The sequence below is a fragment of the Caretta caretta genome, chromosome 1 (assembly GCF_965140235.1).
Source record: "Caretta caretta isolate rCarCar2 chromosome 1, rCarCar1.hap1, whole genome shotgun sequence".
In the NCBI taxonomy this organism is placed as follows: Eukaryota; Metazoa; Chordata; order Testudines; family Cheloniidae; genus Caretta; species Caretta caretta.
This window is the reverse complement of record NC_134206.1, coordinates 344,461,575-344,489,393: the sequence shown is the minus strand read 5'-3', so window position 1 is coordinate 344,489,393 and position 27,819 is coordinate 344,461,575. Positions and strand designations below refer to the sequence as shown.

General features: G+C 48.2%; 1 protein-coding gene across 9 annotated transcripts in view; it reads left to right on the top strand.

The window, feature by feature from the left end:
• The window catches only part of PFKFB3 (6-phosphofructo-2-kinase/fructose-2,6-biphosphatase 3), a 113,739-nt gene that overhangs the window by 68,625 nt on the left and 17,295 nt on the right, over positions 1–27,819 (top strand). For 4 of the 9 annotated variants that reach the window (XM_048836674.2, XM_048836675.2, XM_048836672.2 and 1 more), the window contains one exon: positions 319–3,191. The exons of 4 other annotated variants lie outside the window; for them this stretch is intronic. In XM_048836674.2, the coding sequence (XP_048692631.1) occupies positions 319–348 (30 nt within the window). In that variant the 3' untranslated portion in view covers positions 349–3,191. Of the gene's footprint in view, positions 1–16; positions 254–318; positions 3,192–27,819 lie in introns of those variants that run through there. One more of the 9 variants, XR_012666613.1, reaches the window with a different exon arrangement.

Genomic DNA, 27,819 nt, shown 5'->3' with positions numbered 1-27,819 from the left:
TTTTGTCTAAATACAGACATGACATAAGCGAGGGCCATGAACACAAACAATAGAGGGCCAAGGGTTAGAGGCAGGCGGCATGCTGATGAAAATCTCCTCTGCTGCTTTTTTGTTTTTTAATCATGGCCGTTCCCTCAGTGGGCATTGTCTGACCTGCCTCCCTAGTAGATGCTTTTGCAGTGATTTCTACAGTGGCTCTGTTAGCCTTCCCTTCCCCATGTCCCATCTGCATGTACAGGATGCTGCTGTGTTTCTTGCTGTTTGGTTTCCGAGTTACAGGGCAAATCCAACCCCTGCTTTGCTTTGTTTCTTTGCAAGAACATGAACAGCTCCCAGAAGCAATCGTGATTTCTTCAGGGCCGTTGGAAGCCTACAGATGATGCCGACCCCATTTCATCGTCATTTCTGATGTTTGCTTGTATCGTACTCCTCCATTCGACTCAAGGTTGCCCCTTGGCTGCTTCTACCACAGCTGTTCATCTGCCGACTGGACTGGATTGAGCTGGGGGAGGGGAGAGAGAGAAGAGCTCATCAGCCTGGAAAAAGTGGATTCAACAACAGATCCATAGGCCATCTCTGTGTGTGTCTCCTTGGGTGTTTGATATTTCTTAGCAAGCTGTAAAGTGCTTCTAGTGCACTGAGTTTCTGGACTTTGTTTTTGTGTATAAGTGACATGACCTTGCAGGGATGGCTGGTACTGCCCCGTCTCCTCCCGTTCATATGTGTATATATGTGGAGGAGGCAGGGTGAGCAGAGAAATGCAAAAGGGGAGGGGTGTCTTTAACTCCTCCATGCACCGGACACTCCTTATTGGTACCAGCGATGGCCTGTGACACGCACGCAGCCAGTCTCTTCAGGGCATGTGACCTGACGGCAGAGACAGTTGGGCAAGATCTTTGGCTGTTCAAGCAGAAATCTACGGCCGCTTTTAACAAAACAATTCTACAGCTCTGTAAATATCAGAGGGATCTGCCGAGTGTGTACGTCTGCTTCTGAAACAAATGGAATCTGCATTTAGCCTCGACCTGAGATGCACTGCCTGAGGGGAGATGGTTTGAGCCGCTTGCTGACTTGACATGGCAGTGAGGCTTGGATTGGGGGGGAAGCCCCACTCTGCTGTTGTTTGGATGAGGTTGGGGGAGGGGAGGAGCACAGGCCTATGTGACCCAAGAGGCGTTTCCTTGTAATTAATCTCCGCACCCTCTACTTCCCAGAGGTTTTTACCCTGTGCTTGAGCAGGATTTACTGTTCTAAAGTAGGTGGCTAGGCTAGGTTAGGTGGGTTTGGCAGACACACAACCCTCTTGGGATTGCATGGAGGTCTGTCCGTGAAGAGCAAGTTTTTGTGTGTGTGTGTGGAAAAATCCACAATCAGAGGCATTTAAACAATAGTTTCTTTTTATAAACTGTTTGTTTTTGCACTTTACATGTGGCAGGGGTGTGCTTCCCCCCCCCCCCCTCCATCCTGCCTCTTACAGATGAAGCCTAGATACTTGGATGCTGTACTGCGTGAGCTGAAAGATGAAGACTGCAAAGCAGTGGGTAGTTACAGTGTTAGCTGTGGAGAGGGGAGCAGGGTGGGTGTGAGGTACTAATTTATGGACTAGTTGTAGGGACTGGCCAACTTCCAGTTGTTCTGTATGCGAGTCTCTTCTTGGCCGTCTGTTCTGTGCTTCAAGTTAAGGGATTTAAACCCAAGAATAACCACTACTGTGTCATTTGTGCAGAAGTTTGTGTGCCCGTGTGCGCTTGTATTATCCTTGTACAGCATTTTCTCCAGCCCAGCCTCACTCCAGAAATGGGGAGAGGAGGAGAATATTGAAGTAGTGTCTCATTTTTCCTTGGCCTGCCAAGCCCTAAATCTTGGCTAGTCCCCGTGCTCTCTTTTGACCCCGCCGCACGCTCTCTCCGGTGCGCGAGTGCTGAGCCAAAAAGCCGAGTGGAGCTCAAGCAATACATTATTGTCTTAACGGTTTAAAGTGCAAAGGAGGTACCCTATAGTCCATTAGCAAAGTGGGCGGGGTCCTGAGCTGTCAGCATTGTACTGGGGAGTTCTCCATTCTCGTTCATTTTATTTCTTTGTATTCATTCTTGCTTCAGGTAATGGTTAGTCGGTGAGGTTCCTGCAGATGGGAGCAGAAAGGCTCTGGTGGAATGTGGTTATTTCTTTGGAAAGGTGAACCGCAGTGCCTAGTGCTTTAGTCTTGCACAGTGAAAATGCTTTGTACATTTGTACCTTTTAAAGCAGCACCAGGGAAGGGCTGGTAGCGGCTCTCTCAGCCCATATCCGACCATTGAAGATATTTTTATTGGTGATCTGCCAATGTGAGGTTTGTTTATATACAGCTATTCTTGTAATGATGAAGTGGAAGATTTTTGTTTTTGAATAGCTGATAAATCCAGAGTTCCCTTTTTGCCTGCGTGTTTTATGTCTGCTATTTAGTTTCATTCGTTTTAGAGAGACTAATTTTTAGAGCGTGAGTGACCTATCTTTTGAACTGCTTCCTGAGGAGCTTAACTTTCTCCCCCTGCCACGGAAAGATAACGCAGCAAACGCAAACATTAGGGCCCGTGATCCATTTTACACACACCCAAACTTCAAAACAAACTTTATCTCCGGTTCTGAAAATAACTTCACATTGGTGGGGCCTACAAAAAATAATGTTAATCTGTCTGAAAAGGAGTATGTTTACTTGAAAGGGAAAGTGGTGGAATATCGCTTGAAACCAATCCCCCGATGCAAAGAGGAGGGAGTTAGGCGAGCAAAGGGGCTTCCTGGGATTGGTTCTCTGTCCATCGTGTTCCCCTGGAAACCTGACACCAATTCTAGAGCAAATATTGGGCATGGGCCGTGCCATTATAAGACAGGGTGGGGGGGGCAGAAGGGGCTACTTAAATCACACCAGTGACTTCGTTTGTTTGTTTGTTTTGTGAGACTTGAATTTATTTTTTTATAATTTTGATAGCGAAGTGCTGTTTATTTATTTAATGTATACTGCAGAGCTTGGAGAGAAGGGTAAGTCTTTTGGGGTTTATTTTATTTTGACTTGTGATATGTTACTTGTATTCTGTGTATATGTCTGGAATAATTGCCTGAGATGAAAGCTGTGCCAGTTTAAGAACAGGGTATGCCTTTCAGAGATTTGTATATTTTGCAGTTGCTGGACCAATAAAATACCTTGTTGAAATATACATGGGCGTGAACCTTCCTTTGGCAACGGTATTCTTCTCATTCATGGTTTCCCTGCTGTGCCTAGCGCACTGACAAGCACCTCTTGAATACAAATAATGTTACTGTACGCGGGTAAGGCTGTTTCATTGCTGTATCGTCTTGGGACCCTATGGGGTGGGAGGGTCTCCCAAGCCCAGAAGTCTACCCAGAAATGAAACAGCCCTGCAGTCCTAGCCCCGCAAGCCCCAGTCAGCTGGCAAGGGCCAAGTGCAGCTTTTTCTCTGCTGTGTAGACACCCTGAGTCAGTCACTTCTGGGTGGGAGAGTGGCAGGCACCCAGCATACTGCAGAACGGTGGGGGTAGTGGTCACAGCCAGGGGCCAAATCCAGCTCATGTGGGAAAACTCCTGTGGAACCCTTAGCACCCACGCTGCTCAGAACTTTCAAAGGAGGGGGTCCAAAGTTAGGCAGATCTTAAAAATCAGACCACTTCTACTTCGGTGTCGAAGATTTCCAGTGCAGTTGATGGAAGCTACCGATATACAGCACCTTTGTAAATTGGCCCACTTTTATTTAGCTTAAAGTGCAATAGAAACTCCCTGTAAAACAGAAGTGGTCTTGCTATTAGGGGCCTGCCACTGGAGTGCTTGGTACTGTAGGAGATAAAAATACACAGCCCTTGCCCCTAAAAATATCACAGTCTGGATGGACATCCCCATGCACTGGAAGAGCAGGAAGAAAATTCAGTCATGCAGCTTTCCTAGTGGGTACAGTACATGCCTACTCTGGATTTAAGAGACCGTCAGACCTACGGGGTTTATTTCTCAGTTGAATAACTAGGACTCACGGCTTAATGGCCCCAGCCTCTTTAAAGACCAGTCGCACCCCTTGCGCTGCAGGTTTGAATGTGAAACGGATTTAATAGTTGCCATCGAGCATGTATTCAAAGGTGGCTAAAGTTTTTAACTCAAGCCCTCTTTTCTCTTTCCTTGCTAAAAGCAGACAGAGGACTGGCACGCAGTTTTCTTTGGAGACCATCAGCCAAACCAAAAGAGAGCAGGAAAACCGGGAGAGAGTTTTGCTGGTTAACTCCCCTGCAAGGGCTTTTACTGCCTCAGCAGAACAGTAACCAAAGAATACTTTGTTTCTCTGAGGCGATACCTCCCCATCAAGGGCTTAGTTCTGCTCCCACTGACATCGATTGGCAAACCTCCCTCGTTACTTTGAATGGGAGAGGTTCAGATCCTTAGCTGCTATTACAGAGAGGCCTGAGCAGCCAAGTTCTGGTTCCAGCTTCCCCACAATGTAGGAGCCAGTTGCAAATGTTGGATGTGGCTATGAATGTCTCCACAGTCCAGAAGGGTTTGGACCCAGCTGGTTCGGGCTCATCTCTGTTAATTAACCCTTTGTCTGACACAGCACTGGCCCCTCCTATACCTTCGAGGTGGTGCACCCCATAAATAGGCTTTGCAGACGGGGTTAGTTCAAGTCAGGCTTCACCCTCTGCCCCATCCCAACTGGACTGGTTTAGAGCAGCTCTAACCTCGCTCTTTGTGATGGGCCAAGTTGCAACATGTTGATGCTTTGGCTGTAGTTTAAATCTCTGAACTTTTGGAGGGTTCTGCATTTTATAAACCCCTGCTCCATCCCCGCTCCAGAACACACCACAGCTACAGGCCTGGATTATGGCAATCCAGGGTCCTAGGCACACTGCAACACAAATCTGCCTGTGGCTTCACTCCTGCACTGTGGCCATCCCCCCCCCCCCCCCCGGGGTGGTGGTGGTGGTAGGACGAGCAGCATGCGGGGAAGGGAATCCTCCCTGAGGGGTAGCAGTAAGGTCCCCACTCAGGCTGCTGCTTCCTCTGCTTCTATCTGCTTGGCTGGCCTGGGCTGGGTCTGCGGCAAAACGTCCCAGCAGAGGATCGTGCGTGGTGCTTTGTGTCATGTTTTCTAAGATCCTTGGTGTCCTCCTAGCCTGCTCCTGTTGGTGGGGGAAGTAATTGAGTGATTGCTTCTCTCCCCACTTCCTGTTTTCATGGGCCAGGGACTGGCAGGGACTAGCTCCCAGAATTCCCCTTCAACGGATGGTTAGTGAGCTGTTCTCCATGAATTTTTGTTTGCTTGTTGAGGAGCCAATTGACAGGCCTACTTCCTACTCCAACTCTCGTGGGAGGCAGGTGACTTGTCCAGCCCCTGCTCCTAACCTTACGACTGTAGCAACAGCATCCAGAAACTCACTGGACAAGACTTCCCAGAGTGCACTGCTGCAGGACAAAACCCTTACAATCAGAGCCCCACAGGGCACTGGGTCATTTAAAGATCCTCAACCGGGATAAACTGAAGTCAGTAGAGCTGTGTCAGGGGAGCTGTGTGGATTCACACAAGCTGAGGATCTGGGACCCAGTTTCTGCTGAAGAAATCTAGCCACTAGGCCTCATAGCCAGCCCCCAAACCAGTGCAAGGCGGGAGCAGGCCAGTCAGTCACCTTTGGAAGAAGCCAGAAGGAAGGGGTCGAGACAGCTGCTCCTGCAGCTGAGGAGGGGATGGGGGTGGAGATGGAGAGTCAGCCTAGCTGCCAGCCTAGGAAAAACCCAGAAGTCGTGAAAAAGAGGCAATCCCAATGTTTCCGCCCCATGAGGGTCCATGGTCCAGTGGGGGTGTCTGAGCCATAGGAAAGGGGGTTCCTCCTGGTTGGATAAGTGTCCAAACTTTGGAATGCTCCTCTAAAGCTAACCCTGAACCTTGCTCATTTATTCATGGTCACGGGCTGCAGCATTCCAGGTGGAGTTTACAATCCAGGCATACTTTCCTTGTTTTCTCTAATCAAGGCAGTTCTCATCTCGAGGCCCTCCTGGGGTGGGAACATGGGTGCACTGCAGAAACACCACCACCAAGGGCTAAACTATGCTCTTCCTTGCCTCCATTAAGCTCAGGGGAGCTGCTGTGGATTTACTCTGAGGTAATGGAGGGCAAAATCTGCCCCCAAGTGATAAATTCCTTGGGCCGGATGGTCAGCTGGTGTGAATCAGCGTAGCACCATCGAAGTTAATGAAGCTAAGCCAGTTTTCACCAGCTGAGGAGCTGGCCTCTTGCATAGAAGCCTAAACAGGCCCAGAGACCAAACTCCCCAATAGACACCAACCCTCCAAACAGGTTTGAAGCACCTTTGCAGAAGGTGAAATGGGAATGGCGGGGAACTTGCCACTGTTACCCGTTCTGTGGTCTCCAGCTTGGGACACCAATGGCTTTCACTGTCACTGTGTTTGAGATATTAAATGTTTAAATACATATGGAGCTCGACATTTATGTCTGCATTATTTGGAGGGGGCTAAAAAAAAAAAAAAACTCGCTCGTATGTGTTACCCAAAGCTAATAATAGCCGTTAGCCACAACATATGAGCACGCTGCCTCCCCTGTTTACCAGACGAGCAGGAGCTGTGCAGAAAGTCCAGATAGCATTGACCTTGCTCTGCTTACCCAGATAAGAAGCTTGCTTGCATAAGCACAACTTGGATCAAGGTATTTTCAAGGCTATCAGGAAATTCCTGCTGCCCTGAAGTCTGGTGCATCAAGATCCGCGTTACACCGGTCACTGCCCGTCATGCATGTTAAGGTTCTTGAGACACGTGTGACAGCATCGGCAACCAATTTCTGCCTGTGCCAATGGGATTATTCCAACAGTGCCCAACTCATGAGGAAGCCACCGTAGAAAGGTCTATGTGTTAACCCCATGGTGGCTGGAGATTCCAGTGCCAGCCAGGGATCTAGTTCTGTGACTGGAGGATACATGCCCTGTTGGCTGTAAAGCAAGTCATCTACTCAGGAAGGAGAAAAGGGCCACCCGAGCTTCTCATATTGTATCCTAGATACGCTACATCCTGTGGGTAACAGCTTCTGAGATTTGCATGCTACAGTGGTAGGTGCAGGAGAGAGAACTTTTGGGGCACAGACTTGGTTTAAAGGGGCTAATCCTTGCTCAAGTCTCGACCAATCAGGATCCTTACCTGTGCTATGGAACAGAATGCACAGCAGCGATAGCCCCTGAGTGTCACACCCCCTCAGGAGGCCTCTGCATCTCTCATAAACTCTTCCTGCATCCTCTTTCCTGTTGCTCCAGCCCCACCACGTAAAGGTCAAGCATTTCCACTGCCATCACTGGGTGGAGAGGCCTTGGAGATCAATGGGAGTTAGGTAGAGTACCTTTGTGAATCCCACCCCTGGGACCTGTCATGGCTGCTCTTTCGTATAAGACTCAAGGATGCAGCAGGAGAGTTGCCAGTATATTCTCCTGGTAATCTCTCTTGCGTGGTCTCGATTGTTTGCTGGAATATTGCTCCAGTATTGACTCTTGCTTCCAGGACCAGTCCTGCCAGTTAACTCGGTGCCTCGAATGTGGGCAGGAAGTGGAAGGGACGTGATCACAACGGAACTGGACTGAATATTGTTGGAAGTATTGGTGAGGTCCTCGCCCACCTCTGTTCAGAACAGTCATCTCAAAAGAGTCCTCTTACCAAGTTTCTTTGGTCTGGCCTGAGAGCCCTCAGCTCCTGCACATGGGAGCACACGGGTGTGTTACGAAGCATCCAGCCCCCTCGCTCCCCTGACTCGTTTCTTTGTGCGGTACATTTTGTACCTTTGCAAAGAGGAGACGTTCCTCCAGGCAGAGCAGCTTTAAAGGTTACTCTTGACAGGAGGCTCATTTCTCTGCTCTTACAATCTCCTCCTCGCCCATTCACCAGTCTCTGCAAGCTGCATCTGCAGTAGCAAAGTCACAGAACTTGTGGGTGCTACGACAGCAGAGATCCCAGCTGAGCCAGTTCTGCAAGGCGTCACAGCAAGTAGAGCTACGTTTGTATAACACGGGAAAGGATAAAATCAAAGGAGTGAACCTTTATGGTGCAACAACATCCATGGTACACCCACATCTTGAATACCGTGAGCAGATGTGGTTGCCCCATCTCAAAAGAGATATATTGGAATTGGAAAAGGTTCAGAAAAGGGCAACAAAGATGATTAGGGGTATGGAAAGGCTTCCATATGAGGAGAGATTAATAAGACTGGGACTTTTGGGGACTTTTCAGCTTGGAAAAGAGACGGCTAAGGGGAGATATGATTGAGGTCTATAAAATCATGAGTGGTGTAGAGAAAGTAGATAAGGACATGTTGTTTACTCCTTCTCATAACACAAGAACTAGGGGTCACCAAATGAAATTAATAGCCAGCAGGTTTAAAACAAATAAAAGGAAGTATTTCTTCACACAATGCGCAGTCAACCTGTGGAACTCCTTGCCAGAGGATGTTGTGAAGGCCAAGACCATAACAGGGTTCAAAAAAGAACTAGATAAGTTCATGGAGGATAGATCCATCAATGGCTATTAGCCAGGATGGGCAGGAATGGTTCCCTAGCCTCTGTTTGCCAGAAGCTGGGAATGGGTGACGGGACGGATCACTTGATGATTACCTGTTCTGTTCATTCCCTCTGGGACTCCTGGCATTGGCTACTGTCAGAAGACAGCATATTGGCTAGATGGACCCTTGGTCTGACCCAGTAGGGCTGTTCTTATATTCTTAACAGGAGAGCCCTCCAGAAGTAGGTGTTACTTAGGCTGAAGACAGGCACTTCAAACCCCTCTCACACTTTAAGAAATTGGAGAGAGTCCCAAGGAGAGCAACACAAATGAGAAAAGGTTTAGAAAACCTGACCTATGAGGAAAGGTTAAAAAAAACGGGGCATGTTTAGTCTTGAGAAACGAAGAATGAGCGGGGCCCTGATAATATGCTACGGGCTGTTATAAAGAGGATGCTGACTAATTGTTCTCCATGTCCACTGAAGGTAGGGCAAGACATAATGGTCTGAATCTGCCGCAAGGGAGGTTTAAGTTAGATCTTAGGAAAAAACTTTTTAATTATGAGGGTAGTTAAGCTCTGGAACAGGCTTCCAAGGGAAGTTGTGGAATCCGTGGCACTAGTGAGTTTAAAGAGCACGGTAGACTTGGTCCTGTCTCAGTGCAGGGGGCTGGACTAGACGACCTCTTGTGGTCCTGTCCGGCCGTACGTTTCTAGATTCTACGCACCTCTCGGCTGAGGGCATGGGACAAGTTTTTGGGGTTTGGCTTCTGTGGCAAGGAAACAAGGTAAACTTGGCTAAATTTTTTGGCTAGTCAAGGAGCAAAAAAATCAGCCATCAGCATGGACGTCACCATCAGTGGTTCCTGCCACCTAGTGCAGGGATGAGCTAGTCCCTCTCTGCAATGCAGCTCTGGTGCGACTGTGCTTGGAATCTGGCTTTCAGATCTGGCCACCCAAATGCCGGCAAGATGTAGACAAACAGGAGGGAGTGACAAGAGCTCCAGGCAAGGGGCTGAAGGGATTGATTTCTGAGGGAAGAGCAAAACCGTTCCAGGAGATGGATGGAGCTTAGCTAAGCATCCCACTGAGATAGTCTGTGATTAAACAAGCTGCAGTTTCCAGTCACACCTGGTGCTTTCACCACCCAAAGTTCAGGACTGATTTGATCTTAGAGATTGGAGACCAGCCAGGCCCACCCGTGACTAGACCATTGCCGTCTGCCCCCGCCAAAAAAGAGATAACCCGTCCCAAACTCTCCATCGCAGGGCGGCTGTTTGTACTCCTCCAAGCAGCGCCTCAGAGTGAGACGTGTTATGAAACACTAGTGGTCGTGCTGCTCCACGTGGGGAGGTTGTGGGAAGCATGATGGACAACACGTGGCGGGTGCTCGCCGGATGTGGCGTTGGCTCAGCTCTTCCTGGCCGGGTCCTAGGAGTGGCCAAGTCAGGACCAGAACCCCAACAATTTGCGGGGGAGGGTGGGATGGGAGCATTCAGCAACAGTTATTCCAACTCTCCAGGCTCGATGGACCCTTCTGGGAGAGGGTGGGACACGCCGGGGAGCAGCAAAAGCCGCTCGGTAATGGCAGTTAGATTTTGTCTGGCTGTGCTGTTCTAACCCCCCTGTCTGACTTCATCCTCTTTCAGCTGCACCGGCCCCCGCCTGCCCACAGCGTGTAGGTTACCAAAGGCCACATTCAAAGTTGCTGATCCTGATGTTACAGGTCCGCGTGCCTCGCAGACACAGGAGTGGGGGACAGGGGCGCTTATAGCCCAGGACTTGCTGGTTTGTTTTGCTTGTCTCTCGTCGGCCGTCCTGTTTATTTTAGGGTCGGGTGACCAGATGTCCCGTTTTTATAGGGACAGTCCCGTTTTTTGGGACTTTTTCTTATATAGGCGCCTATTACCCCCTACCCCGTCCTGTTTTCTCACAGTTGCTATCTGGTCACCCTATTTTAGGGCCTCAAGGGAAGGGCATTCAGAATCAGCCGTGGAACCACACAAGGGACAAATTTCCTCCAGTCTGTAAGCTGGCTTGGATCCTGCTAGCTATAGGGTCTCCCCGTCCCAACTCAGGCCTTTCTCACGCCCATGGCGTGGAAGGGAGTCAGTGGTACATGGCGCAAGACCGCAGAATCAGGCCCCAATTTAGCCATGAATATCATCGTTACTCTTGGGCATTTGTAGCAGTCCCCTCTGCTGGCCAGCAGTGGCACTGCTCAACTGTGTGTCATAGGCCACCTAGCGCTAACAGCTGACGGAGATTCTCCTTTAACTCTCTCTAAATGCCAGGTTTGTATGGCGTCTGTCACAATGACAGCTAAGTGCTAGATGTCTCTGCTTCCGGAGCAGAAGGACTCGAGTGTTAGTCCTGCTGCCATGAAGTTCTGAACGGCCAAATGTGCAGCATAGGAACAATTGTGAATCCCTAGGTGGCCACTGATTTGTTGCACTATGTGGACCAGATCCTCAGCCGGGTAACTGATGCAGCACCCTTTCCTTTCAGTGGAGCTGAATGTTGATAAATGCAGAGCAATGCATGTTGGAAACATAACCCCAACTATACATATAAAATGATGGGGTCTGAATTAGCTGTTACCACTCAAGACAGAGATCTTGGAGTCCTGGTGGATAGTTCTCTGAAAACATCCACTCAGTGTGCAGCGGCAGTCAAAAAAGCCAACAGAATATTGGGAATCATTAAGTAAGGGATAGAGAATAAGCCAGAAAATATATTGCCTCTATATAAATCCATGGTACGCCCACATCTTGAATACTGCGTGCAGAGGTGGCTGCCCCATCTCAAAAAAGATATATTGGAATTGGGAAAGGTTCAGAAAAGAGCAACAAAAAATGAATCGGGGTATGGGACGGCTTCCATACGAGGAGAGATTAATAAGATTGGGACTTTTCAGCTTGGAAAAGAGATGACTAAGGGGGGATAGGAGAGAGGTCTATAAAATCATGAGTGGTGTAGAGAAAGTCAATAGGGAAGTGTTATTTTCTCCTCATAACACACAAACTAGGGGTCACCGTATGAAATTAATAGGCAGCAGGTTTAAAATAAACAAAAGGAAGTATTTCTTCACACAATGCACAGTCAACCTGTGGAACGCTTTGCCAGAGGATGTTGTGAAGGCCAAGACTATAACAGGGTTCAAAAAAGAACTAGATAAGTTCATGGAGGATAGGTCCATCAGTGGCTATTAGCCAGGATGGGCAGGAATGGTGTCCCTAGCCTCTCTTTGCCAGAAGCTGGGAATGGGCGACAGGGGATGGATCACTTGATGATTACCTGTTCTGTTCATTCCCTCTGGGGCTCCTGGCACTGGCCACTGTCAGAAGACAGGATACTGGGCTAGATGGACCTTCTGTCTGATCCAGTATCGCCGTTCTGATGGTCTTATGAGCTATACTGATTTACACCAGCTCAGGATCCGCTCCTATGTGTTCGATAAACCATCACAGGCTGCATGGAGGGAGAAGGCATCGTAACAGCAGCAGGATACCACCTGCAAAGCAGTTGCATTTATTGTACTGGCAATGATTTTCACATAGCACCAATGGTGTTAACTGATTAACAGCAAAATGTAGGGGTAGATTCCCTGCCCCCAGGAGCTTACAGTATGAGTCAGACAGAGCACGGCTAGGGATCTGCCATGAAATGAGTCTGCATAGCCGATGTGAGCCAACGTCTCTTACCTCATGGCTAATTGCTTTCAGTGGAGAGCAGGGCAGCCTCTGTGCCATACAATATTTCAGAGGCACAAAGGGAAAGCAGCCAAGTGGCTGTTACAGTTTATTGCCCACAAATTCATCACCGACAACTTGCTGCATCAGTGCAGGGCTCCAGGAAACTGCTGATTATGTTTACACGGCTCTTCCAGGGATCATTCCTTTGCAAAGGGCTGGCTCTGTGGGGCTCCGGGACCAGAGCCTGGCTCCCTCTCCCCATGTTGGGCTGGCTCCGGGGGGCTCCGGGACCAGACCCTGACTCCTTCTGCCTGGGTTGGGCTGGCTCTGTGGGGGTCCAGGAACAGAGACCGGCTCCCTCTGTCCAGCACAGGCCAGCTCTGTAGACAAAAAATTTGATCTTTTTTTAATTTTCAGGGGTCTCCCCTATCACATTTTTACTTTCCCTTAACTCCCCCCCCCCACCTCCCACTGGAAAAAAAAATGGAAGGGAAGAGAATACACTAGAGAGAAAGTGAGAATTTTCAATACTGGTTTCCCTACCTCATAACAGAAAGGAGTTCAGAGACAGGCAGTGAAAATGATCAGAGCCAAGGAAAGATTGCTGGAGGGAGGGAGAGATTGACAAGATTGGGGCCATTTAATTTAGCAAGGAGATGATGGAAGGGACTAAGAGGTGCAGAGGAAGTGATTCAGGCACACCTAGCTGTGGTTTCATTCAACCCATCCTCGCTTTCAAGGGCCATGCAATGAAAGAAAAGGCAACACATTTCAAACTGCTAACATTCCTGGTAACTAGGCTGTGAAAGTCATTTTCACATAATAGCACTCGGGCCTGGAGCTTAGTAGGATTAACAAAAGCTTCAACTAAGGAGCACATCCACAATTAGAAAAGGGATAGAAACCTTCAAGCTTCAGGGCATGAGCCAACTGATAGCCAGAGATAAAGGAAAAGTTTCCTCTGGGCACCTCATCCATTACAGGGTTCCTTGCACGTCCTCTCATGCTGGCTGCTGTGGGAAATGGGATGCTGGACTAAGCAGACCGCTGCTCTGGTGTGGCAATTCCTCTGTTCTTATTCCTGGAGAAGGGACAGAACCAAAGCCTTGAATTCCAGCCCCCCAACTTGGAAATCCACATCCAACAGTGCTGGAACAATGTGTATAGTGGGGGTGCTGAGAGTCATTGAACCGAACTATAAACCCAGTAGATAATGGAAACCACTTCAAGCACCCCAAGCACCCCTCGTTCCAGCACCTTGGTCAGGGGTTCTCGCAACAAATTTCTGGTGGCCTCAGAGTGCAGCTACCAACTCTCACTTGTAGCCGCGCTGACAGCTTTTTTGGTAAAATACTTAATTAACTTTAGGAAAAACAATTAACATCCAGATCATTGTAATGTATATTTGTAAGGTTTTTTGGCAGACTCAATAACGATGCCTTCCCCTTTGGCCCCCCCGTCCCCCCATCAGGGCTCAGTGAATCCTGGGGCCTGCTGTGAAAAGTGATATTTGTATATTTGTTAATATCACGGCACACTTCCTAGCTACCTGGGAAGCTCTGAAAAGTGATAAGTGACATTAACAGACATACAAGTATCACTTTTCACATATAGCTAGTAGGTCTGCTGTGAGAAGTGATACTTGCATGTTTGTTAATATCACTTTTCTCAGCAAGCCCCAGAACCCTTTAAGCCCTGGATGGGGGTGCCAGAGGGGGAGGTAGCAGGGGCCAGAGGTGATAGTGGGATGGATGCGGGGCCGGGGGAGGCAGCAGGGGCCCTGGCAATGGGAGTGATGGATGTGAGGCCAGGAAGGCAGCAGGGTCTTCGGGGTGGGGGTGGGGAGGGAAATAAGGACAGGGCTGTGGGAGGCAGCAGGAGCCAGAGGCAATGGGGATGGGTGATGAGTCCCACTGTCGCATGGCCAGAGCCACAGCCTGGTGTCTGCTGCCATGCGGCCAGGGCCGGGGCTCAGTGCCCGCGGCCAGAGCCAGCACTCGTTGCTGCGCGGCCAGGGTCAGGGGTCGGCACCCAGGGCCAGTTCCCACCACCGCATGGCCGGAGCCTGGGAACAGAGCCATGGGTCAGCGCCTGATGCTATGCAGCTGGGGCAGGGGATCAGTGCCAGGGGCTGGGGCCGCGCGTCCGGGGCCGTGGATCAGCGGCTGCTGCTGTGCAGCGGGAACCGGGGACCGGAGGCCGAAGCCCCGCAGCTGGAGGCCAGGGCCATGTGGCCAGAGTCGGGCGTGTGTGTGTGTGTGGGGGGTCAGTATCCGCTGCCCCACGGTCGGAGCCCAGGGCCTCACGGCTAGTTTCCTGAATCCCACTGCTGGACTCTGCCGCCCAACCCCCCACCCCCAAGGTGGTTCAAGGGGCCTTGCTCCTGCAGCGTTGTACCCCACATCTCTCCAGGGGCAGCGCATCCAGGAGCAACAAGGAGGGAGGGGCCGATGCTTTGTGCCCCTCCTCCCGCCCAGTCTCCGCACAGGAGGCTGTCGTGGCCACCCAAAAAGCCCCTGGTGGCCGCACGCAGCCACGGTGGGCGTGTTTGAGAAACGTTGCCCTAGGTCCACATCTGAGTTTTGTGATTCGGATTCCTCTCGGCTTAATACAAAACCGGAATTCCAGGGTTAGTGGTGCTCAAACACGTGCCGGCTGTATCGCGAAGGAGGTCCAGTGGACAGGGCGCTGGGCTAGGACTTAGGAGACCTGAGCTGTGCTGCAGACTTCCTGGGTGACGTTGAGCAAATCTGTGTCATGAGGCTGCTGGCAATGCCCTATTTCGGGGGGGGTGTTGTGAGGTGAACACTGTTAAAGGATGTAAGGTGCCCAGATACTGTGGTCCTAGGAGGCTCCAAGTACCTTGGACAGAGAGATGTGCCTTTAGTCAGTCACTCAGACATACCCCTAGTAATAATGCAACGGTTTCCCCTCTGCCGTGGTTACCTGAGGCCTTACCCACTGCACTGTGTGGTGTTTATTAATGCTGCGATCTCTTGGGACTTACAAAAAAAATTCAAGCTTGAGACCGCAGAAGGCAAAGGGAAGATTGTTCCATTTGCACAGAGATGGCGCAGTTGTCCATGGACTTCAATCTATGTCGACTGTGTGCAGAGAGGGAAAGAAAAGAAAACGCCCAGGAAATTCCAAATGTGGGGAAAACAGCGAGCCTGCGGGCTCTACATGATGAGTTACGAGGGGGAAGTGAAGTCCCTGGTATCTTTTCACCCGCCACCCCCAATCGCTCTGGCAGAGACAGAGGTTGGAATGTATCAAGAGAACATCAGCATCCCCTGCCCACATAACACGCAGCTCCAAAAGGGTTAATGGATGCTGAACCATCCTTCAGGGAGCTGGCCCGAAATAGCTGGCCCACTCGTTTCTGTGCTCCGTTACCTTGGCGACTGACTGCAGAAGGGCCGAGCAAGGGCGAAGAGGACAACTCCTGCCTTCCCAAAGGGGGCGTGGGGCGGAAGGGCCTGGATTCTAATTGGATCTTGGGAGAGATCAGGCGATGCTTCTCTGCAAGATGCTGTGCAAGGTGGAGAAGAGCAACTACGGACACAGGGGATTTGCATGCTGGAAAGGAAGGGGCCGAAGAATGGAGCCGTGCGGCTCCTGCTCTGCCCTTGTTAACCAAGGGTTGTGTTTTAAATCACACCACTTACTCCGTTACATGGTCAATGGACTCTGGGCAGGGCAGTGGGGGAAGGGAGAACATAACGCCACACCATCTCGGGTCTCACCCGGGAAGTCTTAAAGGGCCAGCTTATTCTCGATGAATGGCATTAACTCTCCAGAGGCCTCGGGGGCTTGTCATGCGTGCCCACAGGACAGTGCTTACCGAGCCCTAAGGAAGTGGGGCCTTCCGTCTGCGGGCACTGAGAGTTAAAAAACTTCCTCTGATCATACACAGGGGCACTGGAACAATGTGTATAGTGGGGGTGCTGAGAGCCATTGAACCAAACTATAAACCCTGTATACGATGGGAACCGCTTCAAGCCAGGAGTGCACTTGCACCCCCAGCACCCCTCCTTCCAGCACTTCTGATCGTACAGAGCAGTTTCTTCAACATTCTTCAGCTTGCTACAAAGTATTTCCAACCTGCTCGGTTCTTTACCTGGCTACAACTAGAACTATTTCTAGCGTTTCCAAAAATAAAATTCCCTTCCTAACAGGAGGTCTCGTTTTCCAGCAGGACTAATCATAGAGCAGGTCAGTCTCGGTCGTGGTTCCTATAAAGCAGGGGTCCCCTGACGTTTTCCTAGGGCAGACCCTGGCTCAACAATGAAGCCACACTTCCCAGCCGATTTTCAATCGCTCCGACCTCCTTCCTTCTCATGCATAGGTGCTAGAACGAGGGGTACTGCCTCTCCCCCTGGCTTGAAGCGGTTCCCATCATATACAGGATTTATAGTTTATAGTTTGGTTCAATGGCTCTCTGCACCCCCACTCCACAAATTGTTCCAGCACCCCTGCTCCCACAGGCAGTTGGCTAGTGTCCCTGGAGAGACACAGCGATTGCCTGCATGGAAATGTAATGTTTGGCCAGAGTGGAATGTATTGTTATCTTGCTCTTAATACAATAAAAACAAAGCCGCATAGCCCAGGACCGTGGGACAAACCAGCTCTCTACAGACCACCAGCAAGTGCTCCACAGCTCTGTTCACAAGGGTAGCATCCCCACTATGCTTCTCGACCCCCACCCAAACAAAACACATTCCCCCCCCCGCAAAGACGTCCCCCTGCCTGTTCTGAGGCAGAATATGAGTACGGACACCCAGCTTAACTTCGCTGCAGCAGGTGGCTTGTGTCAGCACTCTAGCCCCCCCTCAAGCGGGAGCAACAAGATTTCAGAACAACGATTGAGTTACACAGTGGGATTGGATTAGCAGCACAGAGTGATTGGATTAGCCACTGCTGAATTGTTGCATGACTGCCTCAAGCATCAGCATCACTTGGGTCAGCTAGTTAGAGTTTAGCTAACTGTGCTATGAAGATGTATCCTCGGTGGCCACGCGCTAGAGGCATAGAGCACAGCCTAACCCCAGAGAAGAGTAACTATGCAGCCAGTGGGACAAAGGAGAGATGGAACCAGAGAGATACTTTCTACTCCACAATCTCCAAGGAAGTGTGACAAAGATTTCCATACGCTATCAGGAAGCATAAAGGATGTCTCAAAGAGTGAGGACGAAAGACGGTGCTGGACCCTCGGAGAAAGGAGAGCGATGGCAGAGATGGCCTGTTGCAGGAATGTCACAGCGGATCAATCCCCAAACACAGTGTATGAAATGCCCTCCTGGGTGTATCATACCCACTGACAGACGCTCCACAGACCTGTCTTTTCCCTACACTTTAGCAACACTTGGCAAGCTTGTCCTGCCAATCAAACGCCTAGTGAATTTGACCGAAATCGATGGAACTAAAATGTATGCCAATTAAACTGTTTTAGGTTTCTAAAGATCACCCAAAGACCTTGAGTCAAAGCTGATGGTGACTCGTGCCATTGATTTCCATTGCCTTCAGATCAGGCCCTCTGAGACTATTTCGTAACTTGCCCCCTTTCCTTGGGGACAACCAGACCCAAAGCCAAGCACACAACTAGAGATGGGCTAGTTCGTCTTTTCTAATTCTAGCTTCCTTGAGTCTGTGGGCAAGCTAGTTAATTACACAGAAAAACTAGTCTAGGTCAAACGAGTTGGTGATCCCAGCTCAGTTCCTAGCAAGCACGTAGCTGTGAGACAGAACCTACCAACTCCTAGTTAAAGGGTTTGAGAAGATAATTTGTTGGCAGTCTTAGAAGACTCACTGCAAGCTTCCCTATTGATCATCATTGTCCAAGGTCCAAAAATTGCATGGACCTTGTTGAATGGTGGGCCTACAGAGCAGCATAGATCTTTACTGGAGAAGCTTGCATTGCGGCTGCCCATTCTGCTTTTGGATAAATAAAAGATCTCAGTTTCATGGATTTTTAACGCCAGACCTGGTACCAGTGCTAAATTCATGTTCAAATCCATGTCAATGGAGCTTTACACAGGCCAAGCATCTGTCCCAAACAAATGGCTGTGACCAAAAAATATCACTGAAGTTTAGACACGAGCAGAAATGATAATCATGATCGAGTGAAGAAACATCACCCTGGATGAAAGTACTAGAATATGTGCAACCAAAAATCCAGATGTTCCCAGAAGCAGTTTAAATCCCAGAGGTAAGGCTGTGATTTTGGTCAGTATAGGGACTATTTCCAGATATGGGCCTTGCCTTTTCACTGCTCTGTCTATCAAAAGAAATAAGCCAACAGCAAGGAACCTCCCCCCGCCCATCATAAATGTGATCCAAACCAGACTTCGTGCATACATTACACCCTCCAACGTTGGAGGCTGATATGCAAGCAAAACCACCGTCCTCAGATGGGTTTTGGCTAGCAAGGAACATTATTTTCTCCAGGAGGTTTAAAAATACTTAGTCCTCCCCAGATCGAAGGGTGCTTAGAACAGGGCAAGATGGATTTAACCATTTGCATCTTGTTGCATCTCACCACGCCGCCCGTCATGTGTGCCCTTATGGTGAAGTTCTACAGGATGTAATAGCAAATTACATTGCTGCAGTGGAATGGGACGATGGTATGAAAAGACCTAGAGGAAGGATTTCATGCGCTATTGAATGCTCTGGGGCAGATCCTCAGCTGGTGTAAATTGTCGAAGTTCCATCCGTGGAGCTCTGACATCATGCACCAGCTGGCAATCAGCTCCTGTGGCACTGAAGAGTAATTTCTGTAGAACCCTAATGAATGGCTGTCCAACCTTATTGGTTTCATCTTGATTAAATTTGGTCGGGGTTTCCCATAAAGGGATGCCACTATTTAGGGCTCTTACTCAAATAGAATCATAGAATACCAGAGTTGGAAGGGACCTCAGGAGGTCATCTAGTCCAACCCCCTGCTCAACGCAGGACCGATCCCCAATTTTTGCCCCGATCCCAAATGGCCCCCTCAAGGATTGAACTCACAACCCTGGGTTTAGCAGGCCAATGCTCAAACCACTGAGTTATCCCTCACACTGAGTAGTACTTTACTCTGAGAGTAATATACAATGAATGTGAGTAAAGCTATCAGAATCTAGCCCTTTTTTGTAAGCTCCTCAGATAAGGGACTTTATTTTCTCATTTGTTTGTAAGGTGTCTAGCACACTTTGGTAGCCACATAAATATGTAATAAAATAATAAGACAATAATCAAACATCATTGTTAATTTGTAATAACGGGCATTTTCCAGGTTTATTAAACCAGCACACGGGTTTATTGCAAGCACCTATGAGCATGGACACTACAACAAACCCTATGTCTTGGCAAGGGGGTTAGAGTAGATGACCCTTGTGGTCCCGTCTAACCTTATGGTTCTATGACAGAGACCAGTCTCAGATCTCCCATTAGGACTGAGCTGTCATGCAGAGGCCTGTACTCTAAGTTGTCCAGGGTAACAAAAGTCTGATTCAGTCTGTCGCATAAAATGGTCTGTAAAAAAAGCCAGCAGTAGTCGGCGACAAGTGGACCAGGACAAGTTGGATTGTGTACGTTAAAAGTACTGTAAGAAGGAGTCTTCCAGTTTCCTCCTAAAGTCCTGGGCTAGTGAGACGTAAATAATAGGAAGCAAGGCAGAAATAATTTACTCCAACTAAAGCCGGGCGGGGCCCACACAACGTCACTGTTTACTATTGTAAAGTTTCATTAAGATCTTCATTTGTTTTGGTGCCCTTATCCACCCAACAGGTCACATTACCATTCGCCCAAAGATTTTACTTTGTATGCAGCTAGAATTCATTGCAGCCCGCTTGACACCACACTCGCCCCCTTGCACTGAAGCTCACAGAAAAAGGGAGGGAGATGCTTTCGAAACGCCATGCACAGCCAGCGAGGTGGTAATGGACATGCTATAAAGGGCTGGCTGTCTGTCTATGGTATCTCTAAGGCCCCTATTGCTACCGCATCTAGGCACCCTAGATGGCTTGCTGGGGGGGGGCGGGGCGGGGGAGGGCATGTGTAAGTCTATACAAAGAATCCATTTCAGCACGTGAAGTGGTGGTGGAGGGAGGGCTAGAGAGGACAGGGAGAGTGTGTCTTCTGCATGACTTAACAATTTCGACAGCTCTTCACGCCGTAAGGGAAATGTGTGTGTGTGTGTGTGTGTTCTGGGAGCGGGTGTCATGCTGAGTAGCTGTGTCTGGAATTTAGGCCAATGCTATTCATCCTTTGGAATGCAGCACACAATTGCATGTCAGTGTCTGAATAGTTGAAGCCCGGGGCCGCCGGATCCTCATGAATGTGCAGTGCAGCACCGCAGCATGGCTCAGTAGAATGCTAATTGCTTCTTCCCAACTGCTGGAAAAGATGCCCCATTGTAAGATGCCAGCCCCTGCCAGGCTCACATACAACCCCATTGCTGCTTTCTTTCCCTGGAACAGCCTGCCAGTGCAGTTTCTGCTGCCTCGTAAGACCCATTGCACCGTGGTCTGTCAGCTACAGGACCACAGCTGATGATTGGTAGGCAGAAGATCAAGAACTGCAAGGATGCCAGCCAGCCGGCCTCAGAGGAACTGGGCTCTTTGCCACAGCTGAAAAGCTGGGCTGAGTGTGAAGAGCTGATTTGGTGGTGGAAACCTGAGCTTGTGTATTCCAAGTTCATCTCGAGTCACCTTTTCTTTTCATGCAAAGGCTGCTGGCCAGACAGCTCTGGAGTCTGAAATCATCTATTGATGCGTATCTGCAGCATAGGTATTGGCTTCCGCCACACTGCTGGGCCGATCTGTCTCCATGGTGTGCTGATTTGTAGGGCAGTTCAGTCTCCATAGCCCAGTCTGTCCTAGGCACCTCTGCTGAGACTGCCAGTTAGAGGGCCAATTAGTGCTCACAATGCTGACACTTTCTGTGATGCGGATAGCTGTCCGCTATGAATAAACAGAGACCAACACATTCATTTTGAACAGGCCACTGATCTGCCTTCAGATAATAACATGAGTCATCCTATCTGTGCATCACTTGTGGGTTTTGAACCGAGAAAGCAACACTAGGTCGAGCAGCAAATAAATAAACAGACTCCAGGAAAAGACATTGAAATGTTAATGTGCAACAATGAAACTGACTTCCTAGTGAAATGCAATTTACGGTCACTTAACATTGGGCTCATGACACCATTGTTAAAAATCCAGCAGACCCATACAAACATTTTACATACAATTGCTTCTTTGAATGTGTTCTATTTGGAGACTTGTGGGACTCACTGCTGCAGGAGTCTGAGGTCAATGCTGTGGAAGGCTTTTTAAAATGAAAGGATAGTTTTCTGATAAATGATAAATAATGTCTCTGAAAGAGTTTTCTATCAAAAATGCAATTTTGTCCAAATTAAAATGTTTCATGGGGATGTGTTGATTTTGATTGGGAAAAGGCAGACTGTTTTTTGACTTTCTTGTTTTGTTTCGATAACATTGAAATACTTTGTTCTGATTTATTTTATTTAGACATTATAATATATTACAATATAATAATCTACGTGCAATGAATCAATGTTACCAAAATTAAATGTTTTTTTCTGTAGCAAAATGAAGTGCTTTGACATTATCAAAAGGAAGTGATTGGACGTTATTGAAATGAAACATTTAGATGGTTCTGACTTTGAAAAAAAATCAGAATTTTTGCACCATGTGGAATTTCAAACTTTTAATTTTGATTTGGAATGATTTTTTTTAAGTTTGAAATTTCTCATGAAACAGAAATGCCACTTTCTGACCAGCTCTGCTTTTAGCACATAATTCATGCTGGATATGAACAAGCTATAGCCTACCGGACCAGGAGGATGAGGTAGACGAGGCTTTCTTTGGACAACTAACAGAAGTTTCCAGATCACAGGCCCTGGTTCTCATGGGGGACTTCAATCACCCTGACGTCTGCTGGCAGAGCAATACAGCAGTGCACAGGCAATCCGGGAAGTTTTTGGACAGTGTTGGGGACAACTTCCTGGTGCAAGTGCTGGAGCAACCAACTAGGGGCCGTGTTCCTCTTGACCTGCTGCTCACAAACAGGGAAGAATTGGTAGGGGAAGTAGAAGTGGGTGGCAACCTGGGCAGCAGTGACTATGAGATAGTTGAGTTCAGGATCCTGACAAAAGGAAGAAAGGAGAGCAGCAGAATATGGACCCTGGACTTCAGAAAAGCAGACTGCACCTGCTTGATGGATTGCACCCTCGACAAGTTCACGGATGACACTAAGTGGTGGCGGGAGAGGTAAATATGCTGGAGGGGAGGGATAGGGTCCAGAGTGACCTAGACAAATTGGAGGATTGGGCCAAAAGAAATCGGATGAGGTTCAACAAGGGCAAGTGCAGAGACCTGCAGAGTCCTGCATTTAGGACAGAAGAATCCCATGCACTGCTACAGGCTGGGGACCGACTGGTTAAGCAGCAGTTCTGCAGAAAAGGACCTGGAGATTACAGTGGATGAGAAGCTGGATATGAGTCAGCAGTGTGCCCTTTTTGCCAAGAAGATTAATGGCATCTCGGGCTGCATTAGTAGGAGCATTGCCAGCAGATGGAGGGAAGTGATTATTCTTCTCTATTCGGCACTGGTGAGGCCACCTCTGGAATATTGCGTCCAGTTTTGGACCACCCACTACAGAAAGGATATGGAAAAATTGGAGAGAGTCCAGCGGAGGGCAATAAAAATGATTAGAGGACTGGGGCACATGACTTACGAGGAGAGGCTGAGGGAACTGGGCTTATTTAGTCTGCGGAAGAGAAGACTGAGGGGGGATTTGATAGCAGCCTTCAACTACCTGAAGGGGGGTTCCAAAGCGGATGGAGCTAGGCTGTTCTCAGTGCTGGCAGATGACAGAACAAGGAGCAATGGTCTCAAGTTGCGGTGGGGGAGGTCTAGGTTGGATATTAGGAAACACTATTTCACTAGGAGGGTGGTGAAGCACCGGAATGGGTTCCCTAGGGAGGTGGTGGAATCTCCATCCTTAGAGGTTTTTAAGGCCTGGCTTGACAAAGCCCTGGCTGGGATGATTTAGCTGGTGTTGGTCCTGCTTTGAGCAGGGGGTTGGACTAGATGACCTCCTGAGGTCTCTTCTAACCTAATCTTTTATGATTCTATGAACAATCAAATTGCATTAGTCAGGGCATAAACTGATCATTGCAGATATCAAGACAGAATTTTGACCCTAATACAGAATTGAACTGCTGGTAGAGCCCTTACCTGGTTTGTTTGTGGATAATTATTTCCCTTTCTTCTGAAGCATCAGGTAGTGATCAATCCCAGCAACTGGACATTGTGAGCAATTGTATTTCCATTCAACAATCTGTCACCAAATCCATTGACCTAACATAGGCTTGAGTCCTTTAAACTTCGGCCCAGAGCTGTAAAGGTATTTAGGTGCCTAACTTCCACTGAAATCAATGGGAGTTGCCTACATACCTTGGAGGCTCTGGGCCCTACTCCCATGTGGAGTGCTTTACTGCCCTGGATAGCTCCTTTGAATAAACTGGAGTCCCTCGCAGTTGTAAAGACTACAACGTTTATGTCTTGCTTCTGGATGCAAAAACATCTTTGTGCCAAGACAAAGTTTGGGACCTGTCAAACCTGTCTACTACCTATATTGCTATCTGGGTCAGAAATCTGGACCCTCTTGTAGGCAGGCTTGGAGTTGCTATCCAGATGCGCTATCAGCACGAAAATGTCACAATCTAGCAGAGATCTGGCCTTCCTCCAATTGCTCATCATATTCAGAAGCAGCATGGCATGCTCTTCAGCCGTGTCGCCAAGATGGACCAAGCCACCCCAGCAGATGGTGCTCTCAAACTGACACACAAAGTGGTGTACACCCTGACCTTACCTGGCACTGCTCGCAGGGCCACCCCAGAGATTCATGGATTTGTAGGATTGGGCCAGATCTGGGAACTTCACTACACAATGCCTGGTGCGATGCCATCAACTGTGGTCACTCTGGCTGGTGCAATGGTCCTCCGTAGACTAGGCATGTTTTATGACAAAAAGTAGTAAAGACTATGCCAGTAGCATGGTAAGAATTGGGCCCTTGATCATCTCCTTTGAATTAGATACATTTTACTACTGAGTCCCTGTTAGTTGAAATTTGGGAGAATTTCCTGTTGTTGCATGGTTCTAACCTCAACGATCACGATTACTGGTTAAGATGGATGAGGATATTCCACCTCTACAGACATTAGGCTGCACAAATGGCAGATGTACTGACTCCAGATAAATGCATTCACTTTTTATTTAAACTAATTCTCTGAGAGGTCAATGCAAAATGTACAAAGGATCCAGTAAAATTAACTTGGATTAGTCAGTTACAGAATTCTTCCTGTCCCTAATGCTAATACACCTTTTATAGCTTTTCAGTCTAAAGAGAAAGTAGCTAAGCCTGGGAGGAGTGGCATGCCAGGCGCTGTAGCACAGGCTGAGGGTTCAGTCCTGCCCCATATAAGCCAATGACAAACCATCTTCTGATTTAGATGGGAATGGGCGCAAGCTGTGAATTGGCATAGAAGGGTAGGGTCATTAATTTCAGTTTGCTAAGGTTTGGGCTAATGCCTGATTCACTTTCAGTACAAGTAGATTCACACACACCCAAGCCCTGAGTTTCAGTTTCAGACCAATCCCGAAACTCAAAGTGAAACCAGGTCATAACAGTCAAGACTCACCCAGCTTTGCCTGGAAACTCTGAGGCTCAAGAAACTGCCAATTTCACATGGTTTTGATGCAAAATCATAAACCAGATTCACTCGTAACTATCTGGTTTGCAATGGAAGCAGGCAAACTGCACTGTTTCCGGTTCCATGGTGGTCATTTTGCACAGAGCGTCTTGAGGGCCTGTTTTATAATGTCAGGGGAATAAAAGCTTCCCCCGAAAGAAAGCTGTTGTACAGCAAGCAAAACCAATGTGTGTTGTGCCTTCCCAAGGAAAGGAGATGTCCTGCCCTGGGTAAGGATAAAAGGGGTAAAAAAACCCAAGGATGATGCCATGGTAGAGATCTGCTATAGACCACCTAACCAGGAAGAACAGGTGGGTGAGGCTTTTTTGGGGTGAAGGGATCATGAAATGGTGAGTTCATGATACTAAGGCATGGTAGGAGGGAAAACAGCACAATAAAGATAATACATTTCAGGAAGGCAGACTTGAGCAAACTCAGGGAGTTGGTAGGGAAGATCCCATCGGAAGGGTGCCTAAGGCCTTGTCTACACTACACAGTTTTGTCGACAAAACTAAAAGCCAGCTGTTGTTGACAAAACAGTGGAGGGGTAGACGCTGAAATGCTCCTCCCACTGATGTAACTCGCCTGCGATGCCGACATAATAAAACCACCTCCACGAGAGGCATAGGGCTTATGTCAGTGTAGTTAGGGTGATGCAGTGTCTGTGTAGACACTGTGTTGCTTACATGGGCTGTTGGCTTTCATTCTTGTCAATTTCATAGCTTACTGGAGCCGTCAAATTGACAAGAAAGCAGCTGCTGCCTGGTATCCTCTCCAAGCTGAGCTGCCACCCAGGCTCTTGGCTTGGGCTGTTGCCCAGATTCCCTGCTCCTCACATGGAGCCCTGCTGCCTCCGGGGTCCCAGCTCCCTGCTCCCCACTGGGAGCATGGCAGCTGACCGGACTCTGGGTGTGGATCTCCCCACCGGAGGTGAGAAGCCCTGAGCAACTTTCCCCCTGCTCCTGGCTGGGATAGAGGAGGTGAGAAGCTCTGCGGAGCAGCTGGTGTACTGGTGGGGAGCTGCATGGAGTGGAGAGCCCTGGCTCTCAATCCCCCACACTGCCTCTCTTCAGTCAGGATGTGCACCACCGACAGAAGGAGGGTAGTGTGGACAATAGCCACTGTAATAATTAATGCAGCGGCTGTAAGTTGACTTATTTTTGTAGATTTATCTTTGTAGCATAGACATAGCCTTAGGGGGAAACCAGTTTGAGAGCGTTGGCAGTTTTTCAAAGAGACATTATTAAGGGCACAAAAGCAAACAGTCTCACTGTGTAGGAAAGATAGGAAGTCTGGCAAGAGGACACCCTGGCTTAACCAGGAGATCTTCAATGATCTGAAACTCAAAAACAAGTCCCACAAAAAGTGGAAAGTAGGTCAAGTTACGAAGGATGAGTATAAAAAAAATCCAAAAAACCCACACAAGCATGTAGGGACAAAATGAACAAGGCCATGGCACAAAATGAGATTAAACTAGCTAGAGACATACAGGGTAACAAGAAAACATTCTACAAATACATGAGAAGCAAGAGGAAGACCAAGGATAGGCCCGTTACTCAATGAGGAAGGAAAGCCAATAATGGAAAATGTGGAAGTAGCAGAAGTGCTAAATGCCTTTTTTTGTTCCAATTCTCACCAAAAGGTTAGTAGTGATCGGACATCTAACATAGTGAATGTCAGTGAACAAGAGGTAGGATCTGAGGCTAAAATAGGGAAAGAACAAGTTAAAAATTACTTAAACAAGTTAGATATCTTCAAACCGGCAGGGCCTGATGAAATACATTCTGGAAAACTCAAGCTGCTGACTAAGGAGATATCTGAGCCATTAGCCATTATCTTTGAAAAGGTGTGGAAGATGGGAGAGATTCCAGAGGATTGAAAGAGGGCAAATATAGTGCCCATCTATAAAAAGAAAAATAAGGCCAACCCAGGGGAATTACAACCAGTCAGCTTAACTTCTGTACCCGGAAAGATAATGGAGCAAATAATCAAGCAATCAATCTGCAAGCACCTAGAAGATAATAAGGTGAAAAGTAACAGTCAGCATGGATTTGTCAAGAACAAATCTTGTCAGACCAACCCGATAGCTTTCTTTGAGAGGATAACAAGCCTTGTGGATGGGGAGCCGGGTATAGAGGTAAATGTGGTATATCTTCACTTTAGTAAGGCTTTTGATACAGTATTGCATGACCTTCTCATAAACAAACAAAGGACATACAACCTAGATAGAGCTACTATAAGGTAGGTGCATAACTGTTTGGAAAACCATTTCCAGAGAGTAGTTATCAGTGGTTCACAGTCAAGCTGGAAGGGCATAACAAGTGGGGTCCCACAGGGATCGGTCCTGGGTCCGGTTCTGTTCAATATCTTCATCAACGATTTAAATAATGGCACAGAGAGTACACTGATAAAGTTTGTGGATGTTACCAAGCTGGGAGGTGTTGCAAGTGCTTTGGAGGACAGGATTAAAATTCAAAATGATCTGGACAAACTGAAGAAATGGTCTGAAGTAAATAGAATGAAATTCAATAAGGACAAATACAGAGTACTCCACTTAGGAAGGAACAATCAGTTGCACACATACAAAATGGGAAATAACTGCATAGGAAGGAGAACTGTGGAAAGGGATCTGAGGGGTCATAGTGGATCACAAGCTAAATGTGAGTCAACAGTGTAACACTGTTGCAAAAAAAAGAAAACATTAGTCTGGGATGTATTCTCAGGAGTGTTGTAAGCAAGACACGAGAAGTAATTCTTCTGCTTTACTCCGTGCTGATTAAGCCTCAACTGGAATATTGTGTCCAGTTCTGGGCGTCACAGTTCAGGAAAGATATAGACAAATTGG